Genomic DNA, 12,899 nt, shown 5'->3' with positions numbered 1-12,899 from the left:
TTTGAGATACAGGCGTTTGAAGTTTGGCAAACTGTGGCATATTTTTTACCTGGGTTAGAGGGCTCTATTTGCATCAAGCGCTTGTGCCTCGCTCAGCACAGGGCTTCAAGGTCCAGCACTGAAAATTTGAAGTGAATCCGTTATGGCTGAAGGAAGATATGGCAGCTAGTTGTGCGATGGGTGGCGTATTCACGGGCGAATTTGGAGGTGACGGCGATCAGCTGATAGCCTGCTGCCAGGTGCTGAGAGCTTCTCTGATTCTGAGAGCGTTTCTGAGTCAGGTAGTAGTCGAGAGCGTCTTCCACTACGCCGAAAACCGTGACGACGTGCCGATCAGCGTTTTGTTTGCTGCTGGCTTCAGCGCGGTACAAAAAGACATAGGGAACAAATGAGATGGATCTTTCGGATGCAGGCGAACGTGGTGACAGCAGTGATGATGATAACACCAATGAAGGGGAACGTTCCTGTGGATGCTGAGTTGTACTGAATGTATACGCCGAACCGACTTCAGAGCTCTGAAGCACACAGCGCAGGAGCTGAAGAAACAATAGCGTCGTGCACCACAGGGGAACGTATGCAGGGACTTAATAGCCCAGAACAACTAGCTAGCTGTTGCCCAATGCATTGGATGCAAGTGGCAGACCTGCATCGTGCATTGTCTGGAAATGAGTGTTTTAAGAATTGAGATACACAGAATGGTCAAGGCTGGTGAACATGAGCTGAGTGGAAAGAAGTCAAATCGGGCCTCGGATTGCGGACTGATGTGTAACGTTACGTTAAGTACAGTTTCTCAAGTCTGTGGACTCGTCCTGCTTCGCCAATGGGCACCGTATTGGTGGTGCGTCTCCGGAATATTATTTCGATGCTGTGTGTTCAAGAGCTGTCTGTCTCCTGCCAAAATGTTACAAACTATATTACAAGGTGCGCCGCTCAGTCGTCGGGAGCCTCAATGCATCAGAGCAGAGTCCGAGGTCGCCAACAGTATACGATGAGAGCGTGCACACATGGCTGAAGCAAGAACGCACTGGAATTACCATTTGTCCGCCAAATTCTTCTATTTTTGACATGTGTGTAGTGGTATTTGATGTGTGGATTGAGTACCAGCTTCAACAGTCCTATTATTTTGCCTTGCATCACGAGTTACTCTGGAGCTGATTTTTCGGCTCCGGCTGTTTCTAGTTATGTGGTTTTGTTGCTTGGTTCCACCTCAAACGAGTCCATGTGTGTGATCAGCTCATCTTTCACACTGATATACACTTGTGGAGAAATACAGGCCAAGATAATGGTTTTTTTTCAGTGTTTTGGTTGTACTGAAGGGTGGACTGTTTAAATCATCCCGAAACAGACGTTAAAATACTGACCGGCATCTAGAAAATGGTGAATGTAAGGCACTTCCCACCATAGTAGCAGCCTGAAACTTTGGGATCTGAAAAACAGATAGTTGTAGGTGACCTTCATGCAAAAAAACAGTTTTTGCCAGACTGCAGTTAACGTTCCATTTCTACCTTGTCCGCTCACATGTTTAGAAAGGCAGGAGAACATTATTCAGGAAGTTAGTACCACCGATAGTAACATAATATCTACAGTACTTTATGTCGCAGATTTGAAATCTCTCTCGGTGCAGAAGCTTAGGCGAGACCAAAATAAAATCGAGATTCCCGGGCAGGACCCATGTGAAATTGGTGCGGGCGGGCGAATTTTATTTTTTATTTTTTTCCCATGAATGTACATGACTATAATGTGCATGCCATGTTGAACTTTTTTTTACAGCATTTTCCGGTAATTTTTATTCAATTTTTTTACAGACAACAGGTGCGCGCAAGAGTACATAACCCCCGGGGTTATGTACTCTTGGTACGCGGTTTACCCGTTCAACTTTTCTATATTTCGGCCAACGATGGCCCTGATCTGTACATCAGGGAGCCGTACAAGCTCGGGTTTTTGTGACTCCACTTCACAGATCTACTCACACGATCAGTACTGTACATGTATGAACTGTTCAAAAAAAAAAAAAATTGGCTTCGGCTCGATTTTGGTGCGGGAGGGCCTGGGAATCTCTATTTTTTTGGTCTCGCCTTATGAAACACTTACCGGTACGTATTACGTTATGTCTTTGCTCAATCCTTGATGAAGCTTTTTAAAACAGCAGAAACCTGGTCAGGTAAAAAAAGGATGGATTTATCAAGATGAACTCAACCTGTGGAAGTGTGTCTGTGAACGCTAGCCTAGTACATGTCTGTATCTGTGTCAGGGATGCCGCAGTTTCCTCAAACAAACACACAGGGTATACACCGTGTCACATGACACAACAGTAGATAAATTATTGTTTAATGTTTCCGTCCCAAAATGGTGAGCTTGAGAAACACACGTATACCCAACATAGGACATTCATGCAGTCATGTACTGGCCCGAGGACTCGTGCGTTGAGCTGAGGACACTAGATACACTACCGTACCAAACGTCACATTATTGCTGGGATTCCATGCCATTTCAGCGCCCTCGAGTTCAGTGCTAACCAGGTGAGAGCGCGACCGTTTCGACGCCGCGAAGCAATTAAAGCGCCGAATTTCACAGCGAAGTATACTTCAGCGCCAGTAGATGTAAGTGCCGAATATCTCAGCGCCAAATACGTCAGCACGACCCTTCTCAGCATGACAGATAAGCGTCATTTTTCTCAGCGGCATTGTACTACAACGTATATATATGAATGTAGCCTAAGCCCTTTGCTGTTTGCATTACGCAGAGCTCACTGACTTGTCAGTTCGAGCACTCTGGCAAGGTACGTTCGGGCCTGATCGGAAATTTTTATTTTCATTGCTATCAGGTTCGGCCTCATTTCCTCTGTGCTGCGCTGATGAGTTCACAAAGAACGAAACAGCATGCTGTCCGCAGATTGAGTATGAATGTAGCCTGTAATGACTATGACTGTACAAGTATTGACTTCGCGCTCTACTGTGTCGCGCTCTACTGTATCGCGCTCTACTATGTCGCGCTCTACTGTGTCGCGCTCTACTGTATCGCGCTCTACTGTATCGCGCTCTACTGTGTCGCGCTCTACTGTATCGCGCTCTACTGTGTCGCGCTCTACTGTATCGCGCTCTACTGTATCGCGCTGTACTGTGTCGCGCTGTACTTTATCACGTTGAACTGTACCGCGCTGAACTTCTTGGCGCTGTCAATTACCGCGCCTTACTTTTTCGCGCTGAGTTCCTGACACTGTACTTTACCGAGCTGATAGTCATAGTGCTGAAGAAGCCTGCGCTGTGAAATCATGCTGATAGTCATAGTGCTGAAGAAGCCTGCGCTGTGAAATCATGCGCTGAAACGGTGGCGCTGAAGTGGCAAGTCGCCAGTTCTGGAACCACGCCAGCACAGTGTCAACACTCTCACGCCAAAAAATGATGTCAGCCTTGGACAGCACGCCGTTCCCATTGACTGGCATCACATGTGCTTAGGGAAACACACAGACAGTTCCATACCTCCTTGAGATTCGAACAAGTCAACGGCAAGAGTACGGCAAGCCACATCGAATGAAGAAGTGAATAATGTCGCAAGTCACGAAAAAGTCATGTGTTCGCTACAAGTCTAAAAAAAAGAACAATAAAAAAAGCTATAAACTAATCTCCGTGAAATCCAAATCTGAAAGCTAAAAACCATCTAAAACAAAAAAAGAGCACTACGCTAAATACTTATAAACATGATCATAAAAGATAAACTACAGGGTTCAAAGGAGAGGTACGAAAATTAATAGAACTACCAGTGCAATGCTATCTGGTTGAGTAGAAAGATTTCTGAATATGAAGATTTGTACAGTTCTAAAAGCTGCCAGCAACTTTACTTACCACAATACTAGGGAAATGAACTAAATATGTGAGGGGCTATACAGTCTGACATAGATGGGCATGAGTCTTGGGTGTGAGTACGGCGGCGTATCAACGAAGGATAAACTTGCAATGCATACTAGAGAAGACGTGACGGAGAAGCACCATGGCACCATGGTGCTTTGAGGCACGTGGAGAAAGCAGATTGCATACTAGCACTAGTAGCTGGTCTTTATGTGAGTGTCTCCACATGCCAACAGCTGCAGTATTAGACCATCCAATGATCCATGTGGTGCAATGGGAAAAAAGAGTAATGCTTCTGATATACGGGGGAAGAGTCAACATGCTGGCTCAAGATACAAGATGGGACCTTCACTAGCACACTTGCGGTGCAGAGAGCAGATCCAAGACGAGAGAGAGAGAGAGAGAGAGAGAGAGAGAGGCTTGCTGTTTACTGCGGAGGACGTCGAGGCGGTGCACCAGCCGGTGGTTGGATGACGCGACCCCGCTGATTGGCCTCCTGGCGCGACTTGCCTTTGCCCCATGCCAGCTTGACGGGTGACCACTGCTCACCACGCAACGCAGCCTGTACACAACCACAACAGCAGAGACGACATGAAGACAAACACGAGCAGAGATTAGTGCTGAAGGGGAAAAAAGGGTAACAGGTTTCTCCATTGAAGACCGAACGCGAAATTGCAATTTCGGAATCCATCAATTATCGTGTTCATGCCGATTTTGAACTCAGACGGCGAGTCAACGCAATCATGAACAAGAGCACGGACACCATGGTACGAGTTAGGACAAACTGTCCACCAAAGCAGCCAGATCATATACTGTAAAGGCCACATATAATATAACGAAGTGCTAACTCTAACGAGTTAACGAGGAGAAATCTGTCGTTCAAATAGAAATCGTTACACAGAAATCGATACATATACTGTCCCATTGAGCGTTGAGAAGGAGTGAAAATCGTTACCTTTGGTACACGTAAACTAGTCAATTTTGGGAAATCGTTATATATGTGCCTCGTTAGAATAATGGCTTTTACAGTACAGTCAGAGAGTGTCAGGTCGCTGAACGTCCGAAGTTTCACCGAGGATCTGGTCTGAGAAATCTGATCTCACCAATATAGTATCGCCATGTTCGCGTGCACAGAACAGTGTGTGTAGAGTGCTAGGGCTGTGTAGCGCCCGGCGCTAGCTCATTCAGGAGGTTGGATTTCTCAGGCCAATACCGTACGTCCGCACGATTTCCAGAGCTGATTGCAATCCTACCAACACTGTCCCTTGTGTGATTCACGCAAGCGCCCACCGACTCGGCTTGATTACTGTAATTTCACAAAATTTCGGTGTACTTTTATTTTCGGTACTCTCAGTGCATCTGTTTCATGCCTAAAATTTCAATACACCGAGCAAACCCTAACACACATAATCCAATAGGGAACTGCTTCTCTGTACCTAGATTTTCTGTTCACCTAACCTGGCCTTTTGCCCTCACATCGAAAATATTGGGCACCGGAAATTTCCGAAAATAGAATAACCGCTCACTGTAACATTGAACAAATTTGAATCGACAAGTGAAAAGTCCGGCAGTCACTCACAGCAAAGTACGTGACGCTGGCACAGAAGAGGAAGATGCCGGCCAGCATAGTGGGCAAGAAGAAGAACAGTGGTATGGCCATCCTGCACAGAACAGACACACACAAGCACAAACAACAACAATCAATCAACTTGGGATTTATATAGATAGATTGAGTAAGTAAGTAAATTATCGTGTCCGTTCCCGAAGGGAACTCACGACGGCCGCTAACACCCGGTAAATCCTAGCGGCAGATGCAGATTGATAGATTGAGTACATTAGCGATAACAAAATTTGTTTTAATCTTGATTTTTCTTATTTATTTCACACCGCAACTTTGCCATTTATACTTGCGGGCTAAAAGAACGCTAACCATGCTCACTCGCCAATCTTGCAGGCGCCCCTCAGAAGGCTATCCCCTTCACTTCAGAGGGACTATAGACTGGGGCTACAAAATCCCTTTCAAGATCGGCCTATTCCTGAACACATGCACACGTGTGTGTGTGTGTGTGTGTGTGTGTGTGTGTGTGTGCACGCTCGTCAGATTACAGCCGGCTATCACTTACAACAGGTATAGGACGAAGCGGACAAAGTAGTTTCGGCCAAGAAACCCCAACCCATATACAATGGGCGCAAGGTACTCTTGATGCCTAGAAAACAACACAAACACACAGACACAGAGAACACAACGTGTTAGGTCAGGTCGTTGGCACCAGGTCCATGGAGTAGGGGATCGTCGCAAAAGGTATTCGCCAGCCCTGAAACGAATATCGTTCATTTCGTACTCTGCCCCCCCCCCCCCCCCCCCCATCTGAAATCTACACAGTTTGCTATGGTGGACAACGGAAATTGATTTTTTTGCATGCAAGCACCTGCACAGTGTTAAGTTAGGTGACATGCGATTTCGACTCTCCCCCCCCCCACCCGCCCAGATGTTCGTTTCAGGAACGACAAAAAAGCGTTTTGCTACAACCCGGACGCTGATGATGGGGGCAGTAGGCAGAAATTTCGCGGCTGTGAAAGTTCAAGAATTGTCAAGACGGACTAAATAATGAAAGAGCAAACATATTTTGGATGCATCCGGGTGCACACCCCAAAAAAAAACAGCTGCCCTTTTATTTGGGCTTTTCCCCCAAATCACGATTTTCACAATCCAGATATTAAGGACGTTTAGCAATGCGAAAATTCGAACTTTTTGTGGTGGTGATATTTCGCGAAAATCTGTTTCGAAAAAGAAAACTTGTGAGGTTTAGCAATGCGAAATGACTTTTTCTCGAAGTTATTTGAATCTTGTAGTACCGTACCGTATATCATGGTATATGCAGCTCAGTCTCAAGCAGGGGCTGTAAAATTACTACTCTCTGTAGTCAAATGCGTACCGAGAAAAGAGAAAGTTACTTTCGCAAATCACTGCAACTTCGCGTCCAAGTTGTCGAAGTTTCGAGCTTTTTTTCTGTACTCATTCCCAGACTCGAATTTTCTTTCGAACTTTCGCATTGCTAAACGTCCTTATTGCTGCCTACGGCCCCCAATATCGATGCAGATAGCGCTGCGGATGCATGCATGTTTACATTACATGCACAGCAATACATGCCGCTGCACAACGGATTCTTGTTCGCTGGTTTCCATGGGAGAGTGAACTGAAACCGGTAACCGTTGGAAAACAGCCCCACTGGCTTATGAAGTGCCCAACTGACAAGATCGCAACCCGAAACCGATTGCTTCCACGCTCGTTCCCCACCCCCACCCAAACAAACACCGGCGGAGATATGTGAATGTGACCGCAATGCACACTTGGTTTACACCATGCAGAATACAATGAGTACAGCGGCCAGGATACCCTACATTTGTCGGGGCAACCAGCAGAGACAGCATGTTGCTGCAATGGAAGCATGCAAGCACGTACACCCACACAGACACCCCCGCACGCACGCCCCCCCCCCCCCCCCACGCACCCACACACACAACACTGACATGCTGGGTGTTCAAACTTACGGTCGTGGCACATTACTGCCCTTGGAACGCTTGCTGCGTGGATACTCAAACAGTACTATGAACACTGATGCCGCACTAGATACAATGAACGGCAGTCAAGGACTATACACAACTCGGGTTGTTCAGTGACAAGCAAGAAAGTGATCCTTGCACAAAGCTTTCGTACATCTGAAGCAGACTAATTCAGAAACAAGTAATATGGATATACAGTCAACTTCGCTTATAACGACACTCGGCGGGGCATCAGAAAAGTGTCCTTATTCGCGAAGTGTCGTTATACCCGAAGTCTCATTATGTGTCACAGTTGGATGGGACTTTGCTCTGGGCATGAAAATTATGTCGTTATTCGCGAATTGTCGTTATATCTGCAGTCGTTATTAGCGAAGTTGACTGTAGTACATTGCCTTTGCGAAGACAAGCAGAGTTCATGCAATCCGAAGTCCATCTGCTCTCTCTCTCTCTCTCTCTCTCTCTCGCTCTCTTTCTCTCTCTCTCTCTCTCTCTCTCTCTCTCTCTCTCTCTCTCTCTCTCTCTCTCTCTCTCCCACACACACACGCACACACACACACACAGCACTGAACAGTCTGAAAGGATACATGGCGTAGATTGCGAACTCATTATCACGGAAGGGAATAGAGATGCCGAGAATACCCGATACTAGAATGGCTGCAAGGGAAAGAGAGATGAGCACAAAGAACAAGAACATAACTCATGAGGGCATAAGCATAATTATAATTATATGTTACACCCGTTCATCTGGAAGAATACAGATGGGTGACTTACATTTTACACCCCAGTACAGACAGACAGACACACTCTCTCTTTCTCTCTCTCTTTCTGTCTCTGTCTGTCTGTTTCTCTCTCTCACACACACCACACACACACACACACACATGCACGCGCGCGCGCACACACAGACACACACACAGCCAAACAAATCCTCTGGGACATGTGCAGAAAACTACTCCAGACCTGACGGCACAGCCCTAGCACATGGGCCATTCAAACTTTCAGAGCACCCATGTTACACAAGTGATAAGAATAATCTGTAGGTAAGAAATTCATTCTGCTCAGCCCACGAACAGCATGCCGATACTAAGGTGTTCATATCATTGATAACAAGCAGACATGCATACCAGAATGATCCCCATGACATATGGATGATCCATGCGTAAGCAAGATTCCCAAACAGTCATCTTTGTCTTTGGAGCAACAACCCCCATGTGTTATTATTATTATTATTATTATTATTGTTGTTATTTATCCATATTTTAATAGGGCAATCCCCACAGACTCAAGGTCTTCTTACGGGGTACCCTAAGAATGAAAGTAATGCATGGCGAAATAGGGATGGCGATGCAGCAGTGCGGATAATGTGTGCGCACGGAACCCCCCCCCCCCCCATGTCACACAGAGAGTTGCCCGTATGATACAGTTGACTCGGAGACAAGAGTACAGATCACTTCACAGTACAATACATTTTCGGCCGCATCAAATTTCGGCCTCCCAGGGCTAAAACCCATCTCGGCCGCATCAAATTTCGGCCAAACATGACCAGGCCGAAAACAGCCGAAAATAATATGCGCCGAATGTTTGTTGACTTTACGGTATACAGCAAGTAGAGAATGGCGCACTGGTTTCATTTCATCATGCAGCTTCACCCGGCCTGGCAGTGTGCAAGGTCAAAACACCACCTTTATTCGCCTGTGCTGTGGTGTGACATTAATCTTCTGACGGAACCGGACGTCCAAGCATCTACAGTCTTAGGATTGCATCCAGGGGCGTTGGAAGGTGTAAGAGTGTGGCACGGTCAGCCATCTGCAGTACAATCTACTCGCGGGGGAGGGTCCTGAGGCGAAAGTTTTGAAAATTTAGAGTCCGGATTAGTGTATTACAGTGATCCATGGCATAATAGACCCTTTGCACAATAAGCGAGAGGGGTCGAGACGGGGCATGCTGTGCACGCGCTGCACACTTGGCATGCAACCAGCATGCATGGTTTGCTGCAGGACGTGATCAAGTTTCCTGTGACAGGCTGTGTTTTCACGGTCCCGACGTGATGTTCATGTATGTAGATCTACTCCCCAGCCTTTTTACATTTGAAGTTTTTTTAGTTTTTGAAGGAAGAAGTTTCGAAATGCTTTCCAAGGACCACTTCTGGGTTCTTGTTTGCACCAACCGTCATCCCTAACGTTAGTCTAAGGAACCCACTTGTCTTTCCATGCGTTCCCTGGTGATGCTGGCATTCCGCACTCTGGAATCCTGGCTATCTGGCGAGAAGAGGGCCGCAGTGCTGCGATATCGTTCACAGTGTTGTGCTCGGAACACTTTGTCCATGACGACTTTCATCCTTGCTTTTGCTAAGATAATGAACGCCCTGCCAAGAGACTCTGGAGCTTGAGAAAAAGGCATGACCCATCCCTGTCTTCGCTATTGGAAGATCGACTGCTTGCTGGCGCTGCTCGAGCTGCTGATGTTCAAGTGGAGAGAGACGCAGCCTCATCGCTCAGGTGTGCGGAGAAAGTCATCTGAGTTCGAGCTGTGGCTGCGTGCACGATGTGACCGACTTTCACATTATGCACATAGCCACCAAAGTAAAACTCATGGACACTATCCACGGGCTTGTTCACTAGTACTACTCCACCAGCTCCCTCTTCACTGTCGTCGGCGACTTGCCCCTGCGTTGGAGACGAGCAAGCATGGTGTGGCACTCACTCTGGGAAACAGAGGTTCATCACTCATCCACTGGGAGTCGGACGCATGAAATGTTGGGCATGATGAAGGTACACTTGAGGAAGTGGTGCCCTTCTTAGTTCTAGGAGCATCAGGGTTCTGCATAGAGAAGTGTGTGTGTGTGTTCTCTACATCGACAGAGGAGAGAAGGTAGAGAAGCGAAAAATATTTCAATCTGCAGTACAGTAATCCGAAATATCCACTGAATGCGGAAGACTTACCGCTCCAACGACTCCTTCTTTTTCCAGACAGATACGCACCCTCATTCAGCAGAAAACTGTTCAGTTCCTTCACAGACCATTCTTCATTAGACAGTTCGTCCACGGGTTCCACAGCCATCGATGGCAAACCACTCGACACTCTCCCCTCCATCTCCAAAATGGAAAAATACAGTGTTCCACCATGCTCAACAACTGATACTCTGCACAAAAATCGAAGAGGATGCCCCGTCTCGGATCACGTGACCGTTATTGTGCAAAGGGTCTATCGGGCCAACAAGTGGTGTAGTCAATACTGGAGTGATCGTACCGTGTCCGACGCCTGTGGCATCGCAATCCGAACAAACTGATTGCAACGGGAATGCTTGCGCTAGTCATTGCGGACGTAGCGTGCATGAGCGCCAGCAGTGTGTCAGGTCACCGTGGTTACGTGATGACGGCAAAGTGCATAGCAAACTGACCCACACTCACAGTTACACATTCTCGACTACGCGCGTATACGGCCTCCTGACGGGTACATCGTACAGTGGGTGTTACTGGGTGCGTTCGATTGCGCACTTGAATCGATTCATGAACGGATTCTCGCCGTTCCGATTTCATGTCATGAGCCCTGGAATCGATTCCGAATCCATTCACCCTATTCACATGGGGCAATATGAATAGCCAGGGGGGGGGGGGGGGGATTCATGAATGGATTCATGAACCAATTTGCGGGCCTAATCGAACGCACTCACTAAGAAACGAACTACCCGTACATCAGATACTACAGTGTCGGCCAAAGAAATCCAACCTCATGAATAAAATAGCGCCGGGCACTACGCAGCCCTAGAACTACACACACTGGCCTGTGCACTCGAACGCGGCGCTACTTTATTCATGAGGTTGGATTTCTCTGGTCGGCACTGTGGTAGCACACGCATGCATTCGATGATCTACAGAACGGACTGCATCGGATAACATACGCATGCATCGATGACCTATGCAACGCCCTGCATGCGTCGGATAACATACGCATGCATCGATGACCTATGGAACGCCCTGCATCGGATAACATACGCATGCATCGATGATCTACTTCGCCTTTGCTCTACCTAGTAGACAAAGACCAACGCAGCCCAACAATCTGATTTTCGCCATTATCCCTGGAGGAACGGTGAACAGCTTCACAGCACATCATGATCTCTGTGGAACATTATCAATAAAATGACAGTGTGGGATCGATTGTATTGTTCTGGTATCGTTCCGGTGCAAAGCCATGTTTCATGTGCCAACCTCGTGGTGCTTTCAATCTGTAATTATTGGTCAGGCCACAGGGGAGAGAAAACTCAAACAAGACCTAGAGCAGAGGGTGGTCCGCGAGCAGTTTTGATAAAGATTTCTACAGCCTCCACAAACGTTGCTTGCTGTCTGGACAAAACCTAGCCTGCCCAGTCAAAGCTAAAGCCTCGTAGCTTGAGCTTCGCAACGGGATTTACTTCGCGAAATTTGACACAACCGGCATTTAAAATGCACTCCACCCTAGAAATGATAACAAAGAATGGTCAGCCTGATGCCGAAAAACCAAAAAAAAGCCACGTTCTCAGCCCGAAATGCGCCCAAAAAGCGCACGAAAAGGGAGCAAGCACAAGACTCGATTCGTTGACATGTGGTTTGCACGCCAGAACACAAGCGTCAAGCGTCAAGGACAGTAACACCACTTCGAACCACGCACAGATAGAGTACCAGGTTCAAAAAAATGCACACACAGCATGAGCGCAGTGGAAAACACGCAAAGATACAAAACGCATGTCCGTGATCGTAAGAGGCACAGCCACCAGAGGCTGGGGGAACTTCACGTGGGATTGTCCAGTTTTGTGTCAACCAAATACACACAGTGCGTCTTGCTGGCAAAACGATCCCCATCAGCTGCCCAGAAACAGCAGCAAAGCAGCATAGGAATTAGTTCTTACCGTAACCAGCATACTCCGCCTGGATGTTGGCCCACATCGCTAGCTCGATCATCTTGCCGGCCAAGAGAAACGAAGATTGACAAAGAGAGGCGCACAACTAGTCCAGACAAGAAGCACTGCTCACCTAGTAGAGGATGACACACTACAACACTCAAGGAAATGTGCCAGAGAAATATCCTCCCTGTGCTTCTATGCACACACAGACTTCAGCGATGAGTCTGTACTACTGTAGTGTAGATCTACAAAGGACAGAACTTGACGGAGGGGGGACACACGCCACTCGCCAACCCAACATGAAATGATGTCTTCATCGGGTGCCTGTAACGAGGTCTGAAAGTGGTCAGTGACAGTAGCCCGCCTGGCCCATACACAGCGACATGCCAAACAAATCACCCGGAACAACCACTTTCACCCTCTTTTGCCTTTTCTGCCTGTCTCAAGCAGAACTCAAAAAGCGCATTGAATGATTGATGCTGGTACCACGCCGCCTTGGCGTCGGCAGCGCTTCCGCTTTGTTCATTTTTGGCTGATTTAAAAAAAATCGGTCGCGCGTCGGACGCGCGAGCGCGGCGGCTTCACGATCACGCCGGTTTTGGCAGGGC

General features: G+C 47.4%; 1 protein-coding gene across 1 annotated transcript; it reads right to left on the bottom strand.

Moving 5' to 3' along the window:
• Nucleotides 1-3,483: 3,483 nt before the first annotated feature.
• On the bottom strand, nt 3,484-12,663 carry LOC135824939 (cytochrome b-245 light chain-like). Its single transcript, XM_065337679.1, has 6 exons — nt 12,298-12,663; nt 7,994-8,063; nt 7,398-7,472; nt 5,969-6,052; nt 5,425-5,506; nt 3,484-4,407 (listed from the first exon to the last, which is right to left on the bottom strand). The coding sequence occupies exons 1-6, from the start codon at nt 12,347-12,349 to the stop codon at nt 4,273-4,275; spliced, it is 498 nt and encodes a 165-aa protein (XP_065193751.1). The 5' UTR covers nt 12,350-12,663; the 3' UTR covers nt 3,484-4,272.
• Nucleotides 12,664-12,899: the final 236 nt, after the last annotated feature.

Source organism: Sycon ciliatum, chromosome 9 (genome assembly GCF_964019385.1).
Source record: "Sycon ciliatum chromosome 9, ocSycCili1.1, whole genome shotgun sequence".
NCBI lineage: Eukaryota > Metazoa > Porifera > Calcarea > Leucosolenida > Sycettidae > Sycon > Sycon ciliatum.
Note: the sequence above shows the minus strand (reverse complement) of the source record. Positions and strands in the feature narration are given on the sequence as shown.